Below are 19404 nucleotides of genomic sequence, written 5' to 3'. Positions count from 1 at the left end.
ATCGCAAACACAAATAATTATCTGTATACTGTATAGATATGTTGTGTGTACATACAAATTATTAGTAAACAAATACACAAGTTTAAGATCACAATCCCAGGAGTCTTAATATTTTCGTTGTTGTAAATACATTACAAAATATTTGATATTTTTCAGGGTAACTTCACACATGTGTTTCACACATATTTAAAAGGCAACATGCAATATGCCAATCAATAGGTCTCATAAATGATAACATTAACATGGAGTATATATAACAAACACTAAATGATAAAAGTAATTGGCTTTTTTATTGGTTGGCTATTTATGTAGCAGATATCGATTATCTATCTAAATACAGATATACTTTTAATATCTGCTATATAGAAAAGATAATTACTGCCACACTTTATCTGTGGACTTCCCAGGATAAAATTGTTGATCATCTATACACATTATGCGTGTCATAGTTATTTATAAATTTAATATGTACAATATATATTATGAAAGAGAAAGAATTTTCAAAATCTATACGTATTTAGGCTTTAAAATATATTAAAATATAGTAAAAGGTATTATATATAATATATAAATTTCAATTGTTCCTGTATATATAAAATTATGATTTCTAAATTATAACAAATACAAATAGTAAGTTGCACTGTATAAATTGGGTTGCAATATTCTATTATACACATTATTTTTTTTTTTTAATAAAGATAAATCAATTTTTTAAAACATTGAAATAATTTTTTTGGTTGATGCGTATATATGCTACAAAAAAATATACATATTCTAACTTTTTCTATTTATACATATATATGCACATACATATATACATATACATGTATGTACTATAAACTTTATTAAATTTCATGTCTTATTAACGTTTTATGCAATTTTTATGTATTACAAATAAAAAAATGTCAATAAGATATGAAATAAGTTGAAATAAATTGATATTAATTTAGATAATATTATATTATCTTTACATGTAATTATTACGATACCTCATACAAATTTTTCAAGCAACGTACCTATAAACATCTTTAATTATTTGCAACCTTTACACTGTTAATAATAGTTATCCCCAACAAATTTCAGATGTAGCATAAACTCCATTTCACCATTGGTTTGTAGTGCTATTCTAAATTTTGTTTGTATATATCATCCACTATTCATATACATAATATGTAGCATACCTACTATATACCATTAATTAGCATTATTACAATTATTCTTGGCCAAAACCTTCTGTTTCTTCAATTGCATAATTTAATTTCTCCACTAATTGGTCATAACTTTTGTACGGTGGCAAGTCTAATCTGTTGAAACAAGTATGTGATCTTGGCAGCCAGGTATCTTTTCCAAATTTTTCTATACAAAATCTTTGCGGACCATTGCTTCCTATAACACAACATAATAAAATACAATTATTTATACGCTTCAACTATTATTTTAATTGTTAAGTAATTTCACTTAGTGACTGATAATATTTATAGTTAATAATTTTGGTATCAATTTTCCAATTAAATCTATATTTATATATTTATATAATATATTTATAAAATATATTATATTTATAAAATCAAGACACAATGATTTACTCCTGTTTTTATTTTAAAAAAAAAGTTATCTCTTACCCATTAGTTCTGCAAATCCACCAACAGGTACACGGCAAGTACCAGTTACAAACTGCAATAATCTAGCTCTTTTTTCACTATCTGTTCTTGTTACAAACTGAAATAAAAATAGCAAACGTTTAAATATAACATTAAATTATGATTATTAAAAAATATTTTATATCTTAACATTACAGTTTATACTGCACTTATATTTAATTATGTTATTGTAAGCAATTTATATAAATATTTTCCTAGCCTATCCAGTCAGAATAAGACAAAAATACTTAACAAACCTGCCAGAACCACAGGATCTGTTTACTATTACGAGTGTAATGTCTATAAATAGTATTGCGTTGCCAATCTTCAACATCTATTTCCTGCATCCCGCAAAGCATAAGTTCTAGCTCGCGTTCATCAAAATATTTGAGCCATTCGAGAGGTACAACTGAATTAAAGCCTTCCAAAAATGCCTTTGTTTGTTCCTCTATACCCCTTGTCATTCTCCATTCCGTCATTAACCTATTAAAGATATTAAAATGTTCAAGATTAAAACTTTGCTTTCTACAGATGTAAATTTGCAATCGTTTGTTGTTGAAAAGAAATTATACCTGATATATTCTTCTTTATTGTCTTCACCTACTCTAACTTTATCACCGCCATCCTTTAATTCGTGATGTATTACTTGACCAAGAATCTCGAAATCCACACTATAATACAATTCTAGGCCGCACTCGTCAATGTTATTTTCCTTAATCCATACAAGGGATTTATAAAATTCTGGATCAATGGATTCTATATCCTTCATAACTAATTTTTTATTCAACATGCGTTTGTAGAACGGCATTGTAAATCCGCTATATATAAATCGGCCATGATAAAGAGCCTGAAAAGATGTTTCCAATTGTCTTCATATAAAGTAATACATACATATAAATCATGTTATATAAGAGATACAAAACGAGATATAAATTGTTATTTGAAATAAGAGATCATACCATTGCAATAAACCTGCCAATAAATTTGAAATATTGTAAATGATCAGGATTGACGTACGATGCTGGATTTATTTGCAAACTATAATTGCTTTTATTGGCATATTCGAATAGGCAGTACATCGGATTCAAAACTTCGTGGCTCAGTAAGAAAAACCATTCCCTGAAAATCACATAAATGCTTTCTTTTAATTTCTCTTGTAATAAAACCAAATAATAAGTTTTGAGAGAGGCTCTATGTTAATGTATAATAAAAGCCATAATACAGTTGATTTTTTTTTTAAATTCTTCTCATATTTTCCTATCTTCTTTTATTCAAAATTAACAATTTTGCTTTAAATATTTAAACTTAACATTCCTCATTTGTTGCTGTTATATTTATGCAATTATGTATCAAAGTAAGAAAACAAATGAAAGACAAAATAATATTTTCATCCTGGACATATGCTATATTAGAATATAGAGAACAAAAGATAAGTTTTTTTTAGAATTTAAAATATCAATAATATAAATTTTTTGTATATTACATACCTAGATACACCTCCATAGTCTAGACCTTCTTCTCCTTTAAATATTATGTATAATCGTCGTCTTAGCGCGAAAGCTTCTGCATTCATTATTTGATGATAAGAATCCTCGAACAATGTCTGCCGACTAACGCTAATCTTAATATGGTTAGGCAACGCGTTAGTCTGACATAAGAACCGGAACTGAGACAATTTCCACCGGAATGACCTTTCATACGCTCGTGGAACACGGTATACACCTTTGGGACTGCACGAGAGAAAAACAAAATATATGATAATCTAATATTTTAAATGTTAAATAATACGCCAATTTGACATAATATAGTTCGATAACAAACCCTTTGGGTGCACCCGGTCTTGGATCTTGAAACGTTGTTGTTCGAGTATTGTGATCAACGAAATAACGAACTCCATCTTCTGTTAATCGTATTTCCCAACCGTCCGGCAATGGTGGTTCATCCATTCCGGTTTCCTGACCTTGTGTTCGAGGATCCTCCCATTGCGTGGTTCTGTTCTTATGATTTACATAATAAACTCTTCCTTCTGGTTGCTTTCGTCTTTCCCAACCAGCCGGTAATGGTCCCAAAGCATCGTCATCGTCGGCCGCGGACGTTGACGGACCCGCTGCAACTTGATTTCCATGAGCCTACGATAAAATTATAATAATTGTAATTAGTTAAAATACATCTTTTTTCTCATTCCTGTAGAAATATATTTAAAGCATTTTATTTATTGTTTATTAATCAGCTCATTCACCTGAGGATAAAGAAACCTTTGATTGCCTTGTTGAACGACATATTGTCTTTCACCTTGCCAATGTTGGAAATGCTGTAATCTTTCTGTATTTGGCCTTTGCCACGTAGTGCTTCTCGTATTATGATCGACGTAATAGATTCTACCTCTTGGATCGCGACGAACTTCCCATCCAGGAGGCAAGGGCTGAGGTCTCTCCCAAGATGTGCTTCGAGTATTATGATCGACGTAGTATCTAAAAAAAAAAAAAAAAAAAAAAAACGTGACAAAGATACAAATTTCTCTCTAAAAAGATACTTAATCAATATATATCTTACCTTCTCCCATACAAATCATATCTCATTTCCCAACCAGGCGGTAAGGGTTCTTCGGAATGATTAACATCTTCAGCGAGCAGTACTGAAGATCCTGATTGCGCTGTCGCGGGTACAGCCATAGATTGACTTGGCAACGAAGCCGCAGTTTGCGGCATTCGCGACACACTAGAACGAGGATCCGGTAATGCGGCAGGGGAGGGCATATGTTCCGCGATAGAAATAGTCCGTCCGTCGGGCAAAGAAAACACCGTCGATTGTTCCGGTCGAGAGCTAGACGACGTGGTGCGGTGACCGTCTGTCGGCAGAATATTCGCATTTTGTTGACCAGCACCACGCGAAACACCACGTAAATCTGTATTCAATGACTGCTCTGCGCGAGGAACTCGTAAATCCTCCTGCAGGCGAACGCTTGTAGATTGTTCTATAGGTTGTTGCCTCGCCGCGCGTAGATCCTCGCCCGTACGAACGGATTGCTCGGATTGCCTCATTCCTCGCGAATCTTCGTTCAGACGAATGTTGTTCGTCGATTGTTCGGTATGCTGTCTCATTCCACGTATATCCTCAGATACACGAATGCTGTTCGCGATGGATTGTTCCGGTTGTCTTATCGTACGTAAATCCTCATTTGTTGTACTCACTCGTCGAATATTCGTAGACTGTTCTGTAGATTGTCTCGTCTCGCGTAAATCGTCTGTCAAGTGATTGCCGCTTGTCGATTGCTCCGATCGCGCCACTACACGACCGTCTTGTAAGGTCGTGACAACTGTCGGTTGTTCGATTCGTAAAGCATGTTCCGGTGTTCGTGTCCCGACAATCGGTTGTTCTATTCGTAGTGCATGTTCCGATCGTGTTATTACACGACCATCCGGTGAAGATGGAACAACAGTCGGTTGTTCTATTCTTAGAACACCACCGCTACTACGTGCATCTGCATGAAGAGATACGTTCAAGTCGGTTTGAGAAGCACCGGAATTGTCCATTGGCTGATCTTGTCGCAAAATTCCGCGAACATCCGTCTGCTGCCCGGGCATCATCGAGGAGGATTGTTCCGATCGCGGCATATTACGTAGATCCGATTTGACCATCGCGGATTGCTGCTCCGCCGGATTGCCATAACTAGCTCGTCTGTACACTCGGCCTTCCGGCGAATTAGCCGACGCCGGAGATTGCTCCTTAATAGTCAATCTACCTGCGAAAGTTCGTATATCTGCGGCATGCCGATTTCCCGGGGACATCATAGATTTATCCGTTATTGGAATCGCGTGTCCGTTCATTAAAGTGCTTGCAGAGAGACTGCTACTGCTGCTGCTGCTGTTAACATTATTTCCCGACGTACCGTCCACGTTCGAAACTGTAGTAGAAGATCCAATGTTTGCTGTGTTACTGTTTGTTTGACTATTCCCACTGTTGTAGTTGGGACTAAGATGGATATTTGTCAAACGACACATAGACGGCGCAAGGCTATCTGAACTATGCAATCTCATACGCGCGCGGACTCCACCGTTGAGAATACTTCGATTATTCATTGTATCAATGTTTGTAGCACCTAAAACCATATAATCTATAGTAAAGAATAGACAAAAAAAAATTTAGCGATATAAACTTAAATATTAAAATTCGACTTATATTGATATTTGATTTTTATAAATTTTTTTTATCAATTATGATAAAATTTTTCTTACCATCTGATTGTATTTGACAGAGTGGTTCATTAACATTTACTGGTATCTCGTTAGTAGTATCAATTCTAAGTCCATCAAATACCGTAATCAATTCACCAACTTTGCATAATTGAGAATCATGCTTGCTTTCACTCATTAAATCAAATGTTAATTCCAAATTTTCTAATTTGCCATTATAATGTGATAATACTTGAAATAGGCTTATCCGTTTTTCTCCTATTAACGCATCTTTGCGAAATGTACTGTGGTCAAGCAGTCGAAAGTGTAATTGCGAATATGGTGTGACAAGTATAGTGAATTCTTCGTTCCATTTTGGCTGATACGTAGATTTTGATACTTCTGTTTTACGAGGACTTTTATCATCGACTGAAAACTCTATATATGGATTAGGCTTTAAGAAAGTCGAACTTCTTAATATTGCTGCTTCAACTAAAATAAAAGTAATATCATTATTAAGATAGAATTAGTTGACTGCTTATGTAATTCAGATTATCTTATATCATTCTTTTAAAAAAGAATTTAAAATAATTTTAGAAAAAAAAATATATAAACAAATCTTTTAAATACAACATATAATAAAATTATATTTTTTCACAAGAAAATATATATAAATTATTTTAAATATATTTAAAAAATAAATATTTTTATATATCACATATATGTATATATAAAACATTATATACATACATATAATAAAAGAAAATAAACTATTATTCATTATTTATTAATTATTGATTAATTTACTACCAAAATTGAATAAACCTTTATATTGATTCAACAATTAAGAAACTGAGAATCAACATTAATGTTGTAAAAACTTATAAATGTATATATATATATATATATATATATATATATCTTAATAGATAAGATATTTAATCAAAGATATAACATGATAAGAGTATTTGAAAGACAAAAAAATAATGTAATAGTTTATAATAGTACAAAAACTTTTGCTGTTTTTCAGAAATATATTTTTATACAAATTGTATTTGTTTATTGATGAAAATTTGTTTATGAATGTTGATGGTACATGTCTTATATGTCTTATCGTCTCCAAAGTTTCAAGTTACTTACTTGTAATACTTAATTGGTGAAAACCAGGTGATACCGCTTCCTCCTCGCAATGGGACATTGTACAAGGTTAATTATAATTCAAAATAATATCTTTAAAGAATTCATAATTCTCCTATCAAATTACTCTCTTGTAATACCTGCAAGGGAGAGAGAAAGAGAATATAAGTTTAATAAAAAATTATACATTCTCAACTCTTTAAGATTATCTGCAACTCTTTATGTTTGTATCACAATCATTAGAGATTCATATATATTAACATAAATAATATTACAATTATTTCTGTCATTTAAGGAGAACAAAAAGTTGTAAATATTTTTGTTATTTTGAAAAACTATACAAGTTCTCAGTAACATGATACATATCTGCCCAGATTGAGCTGTTCTAGCAAATCTATAAAAATATTATAAGCAAGAATATCTTTAAACAACTTACAAGAACGTATTCCTAGACCTGTGCAATTTGACATCGGATGTTATAAAGCTGAGAAACTAATTCTTTCGGTCTAAAAAAATATCTACGAGGGCGGACGAGAAATTACAAGATCATCGATGATTTAATCTTACGATTGTCGTTGAAATGTTATCACACTCTATGAACTATCGCAAACTCTTCGTGTTGAGAGAATCCCGACTAAAAGAACAAATATCTCGTAACAAACTAAGCTAACCGACATACGAACCGAAATCGACGTCTCCGGCTGTTCACGATATCCCCAACGACGATCTGCCGTCTTCCATCCCTCGCTCGATTAACGATCTTATCGCGGCAAAAATTGACGGAAACACTCGGGATTTGCGTTATCATTAAACCTCTCTGTATCAATCGGTCACCATCTTTTCATACGTCAAACGTAGAGTCTCTTTATGTATCGTATCGTGTGCGAAAGACTGCAAAGTAATCGCGCAGGTTGTTTTTTTTATAATTAAAAAAAATATTCCGCTGCTAGACAGCCGGGAATGCGAGTCTCGCGCTAGATATATGCATACTTTATATTTCCATCCGTGAAATTTACCCGAGTTTGTTTCACACGCGAAAAGCTGTATCGCAAACTCGCAAGTCTCGCTTACGCTCAGTCACGCTCACCGATAAAGACAACTACTCCAAGATACATCTTTGGAAAAGAGATAAAGATATTTACCAAGATGTAAAGAACCAATCACACCGAATTCCTATATATGTATATGCTGGACGAGTTCTGATGATAAAAAAATGTCGCGATGGGAGATAACTTACGTGTGTGTGAATCGTTGTTTCTCTCTCTCTCTCTCTCTCTCTCTCTCTCTAAAATAGAAAGATTAACATGCGAATTGATGTCCGACGTATTTGTATGTATGTACACAAAACGTTAGAAATGTCTTTATTTCAAGTTCAGAGACATTTTCAGATCGGATATATCGCGTCTAGATATTAATGCTTCATGATTATTCGCGACATGTTCAGTGCAAAGCTCAAACTTGACGTATGTATGTTTAACAAATATAATGTGTGCTACTGATTGGCTAATGCAAGAAACTTCCTAAAAATTCTCTATCTGATAGCCAATCAGATAACAATAAACTCGTTGCATGACAAGTGTAATAAAAGGTTGCGTTCTCTAAAAAAAAATACTCATCGGAGCAAAATAGACATTTGTTTGACCAATCAAGATAAAAGGAACATTTTTTTATTTTCATTAATCAATCAAGATATTCTACCTGACGAATAGGTATTTATTTGACGAATAAATTTTATTTACACGCAATGTAAAAAAGTAATATCATAAAATAAAATAAAAATAAATAATGTGTATATTATTTCTTTCAATATTTTGTGTATTTTTATCTCATATAGATAATGGTATCCTTATAGAGAGAAATTATGCATGTACATACGTTACTGAGACCTGACGCTTGGCGCATGCGCACAGTTTTGTCTCACGATTTTTCTATGCGGCGTATATGTCAGTGTCAGTCTGTCAGTGTGTATAGCGCGCGCGTCGTATTGACACGCGCGCTCGTGTGCCTATCATAGAATCGAATTACATATCGACGAGGCGAGAGAAAATTAGCGGAACGGCCGCGGATGTATCGTAACCTTCTTATCTCGGGATATATGTATAATCAGGTCTCTCACTCTCTTCTTTTCTCTAATGGCGTATGTCAATGTAGCCGAGTGGAAGACGGATCAGGTGTGCGAATGGCTAAAAGGTGCGACAGGAATGTTTTTAATTAATTAGCACATTTGATATTGTGGGAAAAACGGGCAGTGCCGCGAAAAGCATGTCGGAATTCTATTCAATTTTATGTGTGTGTTTGTATGTGTATGTGCATGAGAAAATCCATTCTCTCTTCGCCTGTACCCTCCCCCGCTCCCACCCGCTCCACTCCACCTTTCCCTTCGGCCTATCGGTTTATTAATGCGTGTAAAAGGCTGCTTTCATTCACTCATTCGTTCATTCATTCGTTCATTCATTCATTTATTTGTTCGATCTTCGTTGCATAATTCTTACACGATTTCCTGTGTTCTTGATGAAATTTAATCGATTAAGATTAAACGATTCTTTAAAACGAATCTCTAATGAATAACAATGAACGTCATTTTTTTTATAATCAGTGATTTTTAAAAATTACTGTAGTTTATTATCTTATAAGCAGATTTGATACTAATTTTGTATTTTTACAGTTTAGCATGATTATTTTGTTTAATATAATGTAATATATATATATATATATATATATATATATATATATATATATATATTACATTATATATAATCTCATATTTTATTATTTATCTATTATTATTTTTTTATCTATTATTCTAGTATTTTAAATAGATATTTATTATTCTATTGTTAGGAAAATAAATAAATAATAATTATATACATATATAAAATCAAAGCAACAGATAAGAGATTATATTATAATTTAATTGTTAAACATAATTTGTTAAATTCTTAAGTTATATCAGTATTTGTCTACAATACACTAAAACTTTCCAATGCTTTGTTAGTAGAACAATGAAGTATCATTCTATATAATTACCACCTATGACTCATTCAGGAATGTTTCCCATCATCATCACTTTTTTTTTTGTGTTACAGGGTTAGATAATTCCATACTTCCCTATGTCCATAGTTTTATGAATCATAGTGTTAATGGACAACAATTATTGAGTTTACAACCAGAGGATTTGGAATATTTGGGTGTTCTAAAACTTGGGCATCAAGAAATTATACTTGAGGCTGTGGAGTATTTGAGAAATTTTCATTATGAGTTGGACAGAGAAAATCTGCAGCTACTGGCACTACGACTTTCATGTCAGGCACACAGTTTACACAATGAATTGTCTCGTCAAACCGATTCAAAGCCTGTTACAACTCAAACATTATCAGACGTAGCATCAGTTGTGATGGCAGTCAAACCTTTAGTGAGATGGCTAGATCGTCCTCCATTCTGTGGACAATTGGTATATAATGACAAGAAGGCTGAGTTAATGAAATTATCTTTGGAAATGGCTACGTGTGCACAAAGAGATAGATTTGCTGAAAAGCCGATCGAAGAGATCAGAACAACTTGTGATCAACTAGCAAAGTTAGCAGATTATATTATTCAAGATACCGATGATCCTATGATTCTACAGCCTGCCAGTTTAGATCTAGCAACATTAAAAAAGAAATCTGGTGATGATTTGGTAAGTTTTTAATAATTACATAATTATTAGATTGCTAACTGCTAGCTAGATCTTAATTATCATATCAATTTTTCACACTTTATTCAAGTTTAATATTTTATTTTAAATATTTATATCTAGATTTCATATGTTTATTTAAAATATTTTATTACAATAAAATTTTCTCTTAATATGAAATTACTTATTGAGTAGCTATATTTACTCTAGAATGATTTGGCCATCACATCCTGCATTGATAAAGCTCTATCAAACAAACTATAATATTGTGACTGTGACTTCCTGTCTAGATAATTTGCTTTGAAAGCACTTAATCAAGATACCCCTATTAAGTTAATTACAATTTTCTCACAAATATATGTTGCATATTTATAATAGTGTTTATCTAATTGTGAAAGTTAAATTCTTTATTCTTTTTTTTCCTTTATTATTCCTTAGGGTTTTTATATTTTACCATCCTTCCATGGAGCGCATCAAATAGCTGAAATTAAGTTTGGATCTGCCGCACACCAATGTGGTAAAATGGAAGAAGGTGATGAGATAGTTCAGGTAGGCAAAATTCAATTTTGTAATTAAATTTTGGTAAATTATTTAATTGTAAAATATATACATATGTGTAAATTTGTTAGGTAAATTATCAAACGGTAGTTGGTTGGGAGAGAAAGAATTTGCTTGAATTATTTCGTGAGAGCCCAGCAGAAATCCTCCTGACTCTAAAACGTAGGCCGAGGCATACTAAAGTTTATGGGCAAATTTATATAAAACCATATAGACTTCCAAGTAACAAAAAAACCTCTTACACAACACGATGGCAACATAATCTTCCATCTCCTAGACCAGAATTATTAACAATACCTGACTTTACAATGCCATTACCTAGGTAAGCTGTCTTTCTACATCTTAATTGTGACTTTTGCTGCTAATATTCTTTTCTTTATCTAATAATATTGACACATATGCATACACATGATTTACATCATAATAAAATTGTGTGTGTGTGTGTATATATGTATATGTAGTACGTAGTTTTAGTCTAACAAATGTATGTTATTGCTTCTTTATTTTGAATTTAAGCATAAATTTATTTTTATTTATTTCTAATTAAAATATTCTGTTACATAGACATATGCCAAAGAATCCCAGTCCGGAACCGGCAAGTATTTTAGATACAGTTAATATGTTGGATACAATGGCTACAGATAGCGACTCGGACAGCGAGGTAGAACCGCCTCTTTCTATCCGCTTGTATTCTGCAAAACCGAGAAACTTAGTCCAAAGGCGAGCTACGATAACGGGTGCCAGTCCTACGTCGAAACACGGGATCGATATCGAACAATTTTGGAAGGAATTAAAGCAAGAGCACAGTACGACCTTCCAGTTGCGCGACAAAGCGGCGTCCTGTGCCCATGGTTTGGATAACGTATTACCGGTAGTAAATATACGACCGCAAACATGTTTAGGATTAGAATCGGCGAAAAAGAGAAAAAAGACTGATGAACAAACAAACGATAAGAAGGTACAGTTTGAAGAAAAATTAACCGACGTTGAAAGCACTCATCCGGACGATGTAAAGAAAACGATTCACAATGCAAAGGAAAAAGTTACTTCTACGCAAAGCTGCGACGACGGTACGAACGTCACAAATAAAAATAGCAATAATAAGGAACAAGTATTGACGAATAATGTCGACGATAGCAATAACATAAGTGATATAATCGTGCCTTTGGATGAATGTAATAATTTTATCGACGATACATGGAGTATTAATAAGAATGCGTCGGAAAACGAGGCAGAGACCGGCGTACGGTATGTTAAAGAACGTGGTAAATTAGATAAAAGCCACAGTACACCCGCGTATGATCTATCGGACACCGAGGATAAGGAGGATAGAAAATTAGCGCTTTTTCAGAGTCCATTTTGTAAATTAGATTTACCTGCTCATTCTTCGAATATACCAAGCGGTGCTTCAACAAAGACTGATGTTTGTATATATACCGAGAGTACTGATCACGAAAAATTGAATAATACAAATGGAGAGCAAGAAGAAATTTCCATGTCAAGGATGTGTAGCGGTAATGTTGCGCGAAAAGTCAACGACATCGAGAAACAGATAGCGCATGGAAATGCGGAGGAACAAGCAAGTGTCTTTGGAGTGCCTAAGGAATTAGATTCACGTAAGAATATTATACGCATTACGATAAACAACACGAGTCCTAACAATAATTGTATAGAAGAGAAAAACCAAAGCAATATCGAATGTAATATAGCGGAAATGAATACATGTGACGAGAAGAAATTAACTACTGAATGCAAAAAAGATGTTATAAACAAACTCCATCCTGGAGCTATTTGCTCGACAAATTTGGCAGATGAATGTCGGGAAAATATTGTTTGCAATAACTCGGAAGTGTCAAACAATGAAGAAGCATACAGTAGTAATAATAGTAATAGAAGTAGTAGCAACAGCATTGAAAGAGATGAGACGTTGCAAAAATTTGGTAAAATTTTGCAAACAGTCGATTGCGCCTTAACTCAACATGCAAAATTGCTTGAAAAGTCTTCCGTGACAATATCGAAAGAGGATTCTACCAAGACAAAAATATTGCCAAGCAATAATGTCAAATCGTCTATCGAAGACGATCTGCCGAATGTTTCGAAAATGCAAATTAGTGGAAAACCACAAGCTAAAGAAATAAAATCTGCAGACTCGCCTTTGGCGCAGGCTACGGTACAATCTTGCCGTTATATAGAGTTACCCAAGATCGAGTCTGTTAGACTTGAAAATAAATCTCACCTAACACCGCCAGAACCACCGCCTCGTAAATATTATACAAAGCATGCTGCGGTGACCGATTTGAAATTAAATACTCCTTTAAAAATTCCGAATCGTTTGGAAAAACCTCAAGTTCCAGAGAGACCCAAAATAAGACGAGACTTTAGAAAAATAGATAATTTAAATTTATCTGCGAATCACATCAGAAGCAATTCAGATTGTCAAGATAGAGAAAATTTCTCCTCCGTTAATACAGAAAATTCAATTGATTTTATCGAACAACAAATTATAAGTCTAAATGATCAAAAGTTTACTCAATCCGATACTTCGTTATATAATGAAAATACCAATAAACAATCGAGGGAAGATAAATATTCTTTTGAAAAATACGAGCCATTTGTCGAAAAGTTTGGTTGCTCGAGTCAATCTATAACAGACTGTTATAAATCTTGTCATTCTCCTCGTAATATCGAGTGCCCTGATGGTGTGACACACTCGAAACAAATGGTATCTTTGGATTTAAAAACGAAATCATCGGACAAGGATAAAAGTGAGAAAAGTGTTGTTAATAGAGCTATGATGGTAGCTAGAAGTATTGGCTTACACAGTAGTTTGAGCAAATCTAATAGCAGTCCCAGAAGTAGCAGAAAACGTAATATGTTACTGGCAAGTAAGTACAATTAAATAATGATTTTTTCTCGATTTATTATACATGAGATAGATTTATTTCAATAGTAATATCAATAACATTTTTTTAAAATTTGTTAAAATATGTATTATATATATTTTTGCACAAAATTTATTTTTTATTTAAATATAATACATTGTAGTTTGATATGAATTTAATATTATTTTCAAAACTATATCTTATATTTTAAATTATTTAAGAATATGAAAAAGATATATCGCTTTTTCTCTTTTTAAGAAAGGAGAAACGTATCCGTAAAAGAAGTTGGTAGTGGTGATTTAGAAGGATGGCTGATATACCGAAGCAGAGGAGCAGGCGGCGCATGGGCAAAGGCTTGGTTCGTGCTAAAGTGCTCATCATTGTACAGGTAAAACTTTGTTGTTTGACAGATGCGTGTTATGACAACTTCTATGTATAGTATACAAATAAATATATTAATTTTATTTTTTAGATTTAAGACACAGGACAGTATGAAAGCCGACTGCTTGATCGTGTTAACGGGTTTTACTGTATCACCAGCTAGCGAAGTAAAATCGAGAAAGTATGCCTTCAAAGTATACCATACAGGGACGGTGTTTTACTTTGCCGCCGATGCCGAGGATTCATTGATTATGTGGCTGGACGCAATCACTAAAGGCACTCTAGGCGCAGACACCCACAATCAGACCGCCGGACTTTTCAGCGAAACCGACGAAAGCGACAACGAGAGTCACAAGAGCAAGTCAAAGTGTACCCTGGAATATAAACCAAATCTAGAAAAGAATTCATTCGGTTCTTTGAAAAAGGTTGTGCGAAAGGATATTGGATCATTTAAAGATCATCATGAAATTAGCGGGGCAAGCTTGGATCGAAAATATTTAAAGTTTCTCGGCGCCAGAAATCAAAATATGCCAGTTCCAACAGCGCAGTTTAGAAGTTACAGAAGAGTACTTCCCACATCGACACCAAACAAGTAAGAATAACAACATCGAGAGCATCCTATATTATATATCCTCTTTTAACATAATGTCCTTTTATAGAAAAGAAGATTCTAATTCAAATTCCCCGGATTTGCAAATGACTATCGCGGGTAGCACATTTTATGGATTAAGCGGCTCGCAGAGTAGTACGGATATGTCGAGCTCGTCAAGTAATCAAGACATGGGTGATTATCGACGTGCTACAGATAGGTAATTTTTATGTATATTTTTTTTTACAATATAACATTGCAGAAGAACGTTTTTTTATGCAGAAAATAGATTAGAATATATTTTATAACATTTTATTATAACAGATCTGTGGATAGCCGTAATAGAAGACCGGATGATTTGCAAAGCTTTATTACGCTGGAAGAATTCATGTTATCTCAACAGAATGAGGATCAACAGCGGTCAAGTACGATAAATAGATCGTTGTCTCCACGCGTGACACCTTTGACCGGTGATCACGTGCATGTGGAGCATAGGAACTTAAATAATAATGCGGCGTACGGCGAGCAAAGCAGACAGCTAAATGATATGTTCTTAAACAATGACATTGGATGTATTTATGGCAAAACTAGCGATGAAATATCGAGAAGTAGTAGCACTACATATGCTCACTCGAGAAATGCGCACGAGCATACTGTGCGTCAATTCAGCGGAGACTGCTTAGTTACCGCCCGATCTGAGAACAAAGGCGATTGTGTAAGTGATAAATCTTGTAGCAAGTACGCGCTTGGACAGAAAAAGATATGGGATCCCTCCAGTTCCACACAAAAAAGAAGAATGCAGGAACTTGCGAATGTACAGCAGGCAAGACATATAGGCGATTCAAATCATAGGAGAAGCCCAATGAATAGCCCTGTAAATAAGCATGATTCTCCGAGTTACAGTAGAGATTACGAGCATAATACTCATGTACAATCTTCCAATCATGAAAGCTACCAGACACACGATTGTCTTCCACCCAGGAGTATTGGTACCTTAATAGAAGATTTCAAGACTGTACCGAAACGTCTCATAAGAAATGACGGTAATTTTACCAACCTTCCGAATCATGTTGAATCATAAAAGTTTTGTTAGAAGCAAAAAATTATAATAATTTTTCTTACATTATATAGGTCAGAATAAATTAATCTTTTTATCACTATCATACACAGAAAAAACTTATATAAACTTTCACATCTGATGTAATAATTTATTATGACTGCAGTGAGCAGCTTTAATGCTTCAATGAAATTATTTATTTATTGGTTATAATTATTATTTCAATTAAATCTATTTTGGCTTTTTTTTTATTTAGACTATTCTGGATCTAGTAGTGACCTCGTGAGTCACACATCATTCGAGGCACAACAACGTACAAATAATGTAACGATTAATCGGAAAGGAAGTTTCAATCTCACTAATCGTCACGATTGTAATTCTTCCGATAAACACTGGCTAGACTCATTAAGACGTGGTAGCGACAAGAAAGGCTCGAATTATGATCAGAATCGTTTGAAACACGTCGCACAATATCAACCACCACCTATAACGACATCACCTTTCGAACAAGAAGGTATGAAAGCTGCATTTGAAATGCATTTGGACAAGAGCGAACAAATGCAAAAGGGAAATCGTCTGAAAAATTTATTCAGCACGAAACAACAGAAACCTTGTACTTTGGATCTTCCTAAAGACACTCAAAAAACTATATTAGGCAAGTAATTTCTATTAAATATAAAGATATTGAAAATACAACGATTTTTTTCAAGCAAACTAATCTTAAATTTTGTTATCATTACGTACAAACAGGCTCGCCGAGATTACATAGAGCGTTATTTCGGGACAAATGTTCTAATCAATCGCAGCATCGATTGTCCTCTCGTTCCGGTAGTCAGAGTCCTGGTGATAGTGGAATCAGTCAATCTCACAGTTCTTTCAGCGGCAATAGTCCTTCTCAGACACTCAGTCAAAGTTTCAGTTCAGTCAGCTCAGTCAGTGATTGGAGTCCAGATATAATACCATCTAACATATCAAAGGTATGCAGTCGATTCTTTACTCTTATATTTTGCTACCTCCAATCTCACTTTACCTCTACTTTCAGTTATTCATATCATTTTTCTCTATTACTTCTTCTTAAACAAATTTATCATACTTTTTGTACCTTGCCTTCAAAATTATGTTATATTTAGCTTTATATTTCTTGTCTTAAAAACATTCTTAGTATCAATACATCTTCAACATCATTAAAACAATATTATTACAAAAGTTAAGTCTTCTATTATTATCAGGACATTCCTGCTATCAAAAATCAAAATATTAAAATGTTAAATAATAATGTAACTAATACGATAGATGGAATTGATCAAAAAAATTATAGACAAATTTTCTTTCTGTCTTTCACTTCTTATTTCACTTTATGCATGTTTGCATACTCAAGTGAAATAAAAAATATAAAAAATAATAAAAGGACAGTGCAAAAGGTGAAATAATAAAAGTAGAGCAATAAAAACGATTTCATTACATAAATCATACTAAATTTTGTATACAAATTTATTTTATTAATGATTAATAGTGAAACATCCAATAAAAAAAAACAATGTATTTTTTTCACAGTATGGTAGTGGATATTTGTCTGGTCACAGAGGCTTCTCCAATTCCAGCAGGAGTTCGTTGGCACCTCCAACGTTACCATATATACCACCGCCAACATCTCCGCCACCAGATTATCCTGGCTTAGAATATCCGCCGGTATTCGAACCTGGTACTTACTCTCTTTCGGATGCATCGTTATTGCGCAATCGCAATAAAAATAGTCAAGACACAACCCAATAACAAGAAACGAGCCAAATTCATTTCTTTAACAACCAAAGATAAGAATTTCTTTCGATCGATCAATTGGTCGATAGATATTTTAATATATATAGAGGCACAGTTGAATTTACTACATATCGTATATTATAATTAAAGTTAGAATATTTTCTGCCATTATCAAGTAAGTCAGACCGTCCATTGTCTGGTTCCACAAATGTAACAATTATTCATATATTCATATAGTTATCGAAATTATAAAGAGTTTATTTTTCTCCAAAGTGTGCCCTAAAGACGAAATATTTTACAAAGAGTTGAATCTAACGTCACAATATGGAGAAGACTGAACTACATATTATCTAACATTGCCTGTTAGATACTGTAACTTACCGATTTTTATCTATTTCGAAGTTTTATCTATTTTGATTAAAAAAAACTACTTTGTTATTAATAGTATGATTGTTCTTGTTGAAAAATCGTAAAATTGAATTGTAAAATAATTTATTGTAATTTCTGAAGCAATTTATAAAATTATATACAAATTCTATATATGTATATTCATAATGTTTAAGACACATGATTAACAATTTTTATTACGTATATGTATGTATATATATATATATATATATATATATATATATATACACACACCGTAATAATATCTTTATTAATATTAATAACTTTCATCAATTATTTTATCATATTTAAAAGATTAAATATAGCGCATAATAATCACTTTCTTACTATGGAAAGATATTTATTCACATTTTTTTCATAAATAATATTTCATGATTGATGAAAGATTTATTTGTGTAAAGTTATTGCAAGTAAAGTAGCCGAATTATTAGTAAAATTTTCAATATAACTACAATTTCATTAAAAATAAATTATTTTAATGTAAACATAATGCATATACATATTGGCTCTATTTAAAAAAAATCTGTATTTTCTGGAAATAATTAACTCTTTAAAGGTATTTTTTATTGCTATATTGTTAAATGTTCTTTGCTAAAACAATCATAATTTCTCATACATTTTTTGCCTTGAAATTCTGTATCTTAGTGCATTAATGCTTTCATGTAGTTTTAAAAAATTATTCTTTTTTTTTATCAAATGATTTGATTTGAAAATTTTATTGATATAAAGAGCAAAAGATATAGAATCCAATCTCTCATTACATATTATAATTTTATACAAAAACAAAGACATTTTGATCATTTAATATGCAATAACAACAATATATTTATAAGCACAGATGTACGAATAACAGTGTATTTTTTTTATCAATATTAATGTAAAAAAATGTATATAATAGGGATTTGTGTGTTTTTTTAATACATTTAGTTTATTTTGTTAACTACTAATTTATAATATATTTTTTGCTTTTTTAACAATTTACAGTAGAAATTACATATCTTGTATATATTTATATTGTAAATGAAACTTTTCTCTTTTAATAGATAGCAGTCAATTAATATAGAACATGAAATGTATACAGGGTTACACTGGGTATAAAGTTAGTAAAACTATATGTATACTAAGATGTTTTCAGCTACAGTCTTATTT

The 19404-nt window shown here is 32.5% G+C and overlaps 2 protein-coding genes across 6 annotated transcripts; one reads left to right on the top strand and one right to left on the bottom strand.

Moving 5' to 3' along the window:
* Positions 1-81: 81 nt before the first annotated feature.
* Su(dx) (Suppressor of deltex) lies at positions 82-8300 on the bottom strand. Of its 5 annotated transcripts, XM_072898996.1 has the most exons (13): positions 7940-8081; positions 7386-7840; positions 6953-7089; positions 5876-6304; positions 4194-5739; positions 3880-4111; positions 3462-3769; positions 3128-3370; positions 2600-2759; positions 2213-2487; positions 1898-2123; positions 1623-1719; positions 82-1386 (listed from the first exon to the last, which is right to left on the bottom strand). In XM_072898996.1, exons 3-13 carry the CDS (start codon positions 7008-7010, stop codon positions 1214-1216), a joined length of 3747 nt encoding a protein of 1248 aa, XP_072755097.1. In that variant the 5' UTR covers positions 7011-7089; positions 7386-7840; positions 7940-8081; the 3' UTR covers positions 82-1213. The 5 variants fall into 5 exon arrangements, with proteins under 5 accessions (XP_072755097.1, XP_072755100.1, XP_072755099.1 ...); XM_072898999.1 differs by lacking the exons at positions 7386-7840; positions 7940-8081 and adding an exon at positions 8187-8300; XM_072898998.1 differs by lacking the exons at positions 7386-7840; positions 7940-8081 and adding an exon at positions 8092-8219.
* A 609-nt stretch (positions 8301-8909) lies between these two features.
* On the top strand, positions 8910-18410 carry Cnk (connector enhancer of ksr). Its single transcript, XM_072899166.1, has 12 exons — positions 8910-9139; positions 10036-10625; positions 11061-11171; positions 11252-11502; positions 11745-14065; positions 14321-14450; positions 14535-15035; positions 15103-15252; positions 15357-16075; positions 16346-16744; positions 16840-17066; positions 17644-18410. The coding sequence occupies exons 1-12, from the start codon at positions 9082-9084 to the stop codon at positions 17860-17862; spliced, it is 5676 nt and encodes a 1891-aa protein (XP_072755267.1). The 5' UTR covers positions 8910-9081; the 3' UTR covers positions 17863-18410.
* Positions 18411-19404: the final 994 nt, after the last annotated feature.

Source organism: Anoplolepis gracilipes, chromosome 9 (genome assembly GCF_047496725.1).
Source record: "Anoplolepis gracilipes chromosome 9, ASM4749672v1, whole genome shotgun sequence".
NCBI lineage: Eukaryota > Metazoa > Arthropoda > Insecta > Hymenoptera > Formicidae > Anoplolepis > Anoplolepis gracilipes.
Note: the sequence above shows the minus strand (reverse complement) of the source record. Positions and strands in the feature narration are given on the sequence as shown.

Bases quoted from the DNA above. Each gene is read 5' to 3' on its own strand.
- Cnk (XM_072899166.1), top strand. From the start codon at position 9,082: ATGGCGTATGTCAATGTAGCCGAGTGGAAGACGGATCAGGTGTGCGAA. The intron at 15,036-15,102 runs GTAAGAATAACA...GTCCTTTTATAG, and splicing joins CCCACATCGACACCAAACAA to AAAAGAAGATTCTAATTCAA. The intron at 16,745-16,839 runs GCAAGTAATTTC...ACGTACAAACAG, and splicing joins CACTCAAAAAACTATATTAG to GCTCGCCGAGATTACATAGA.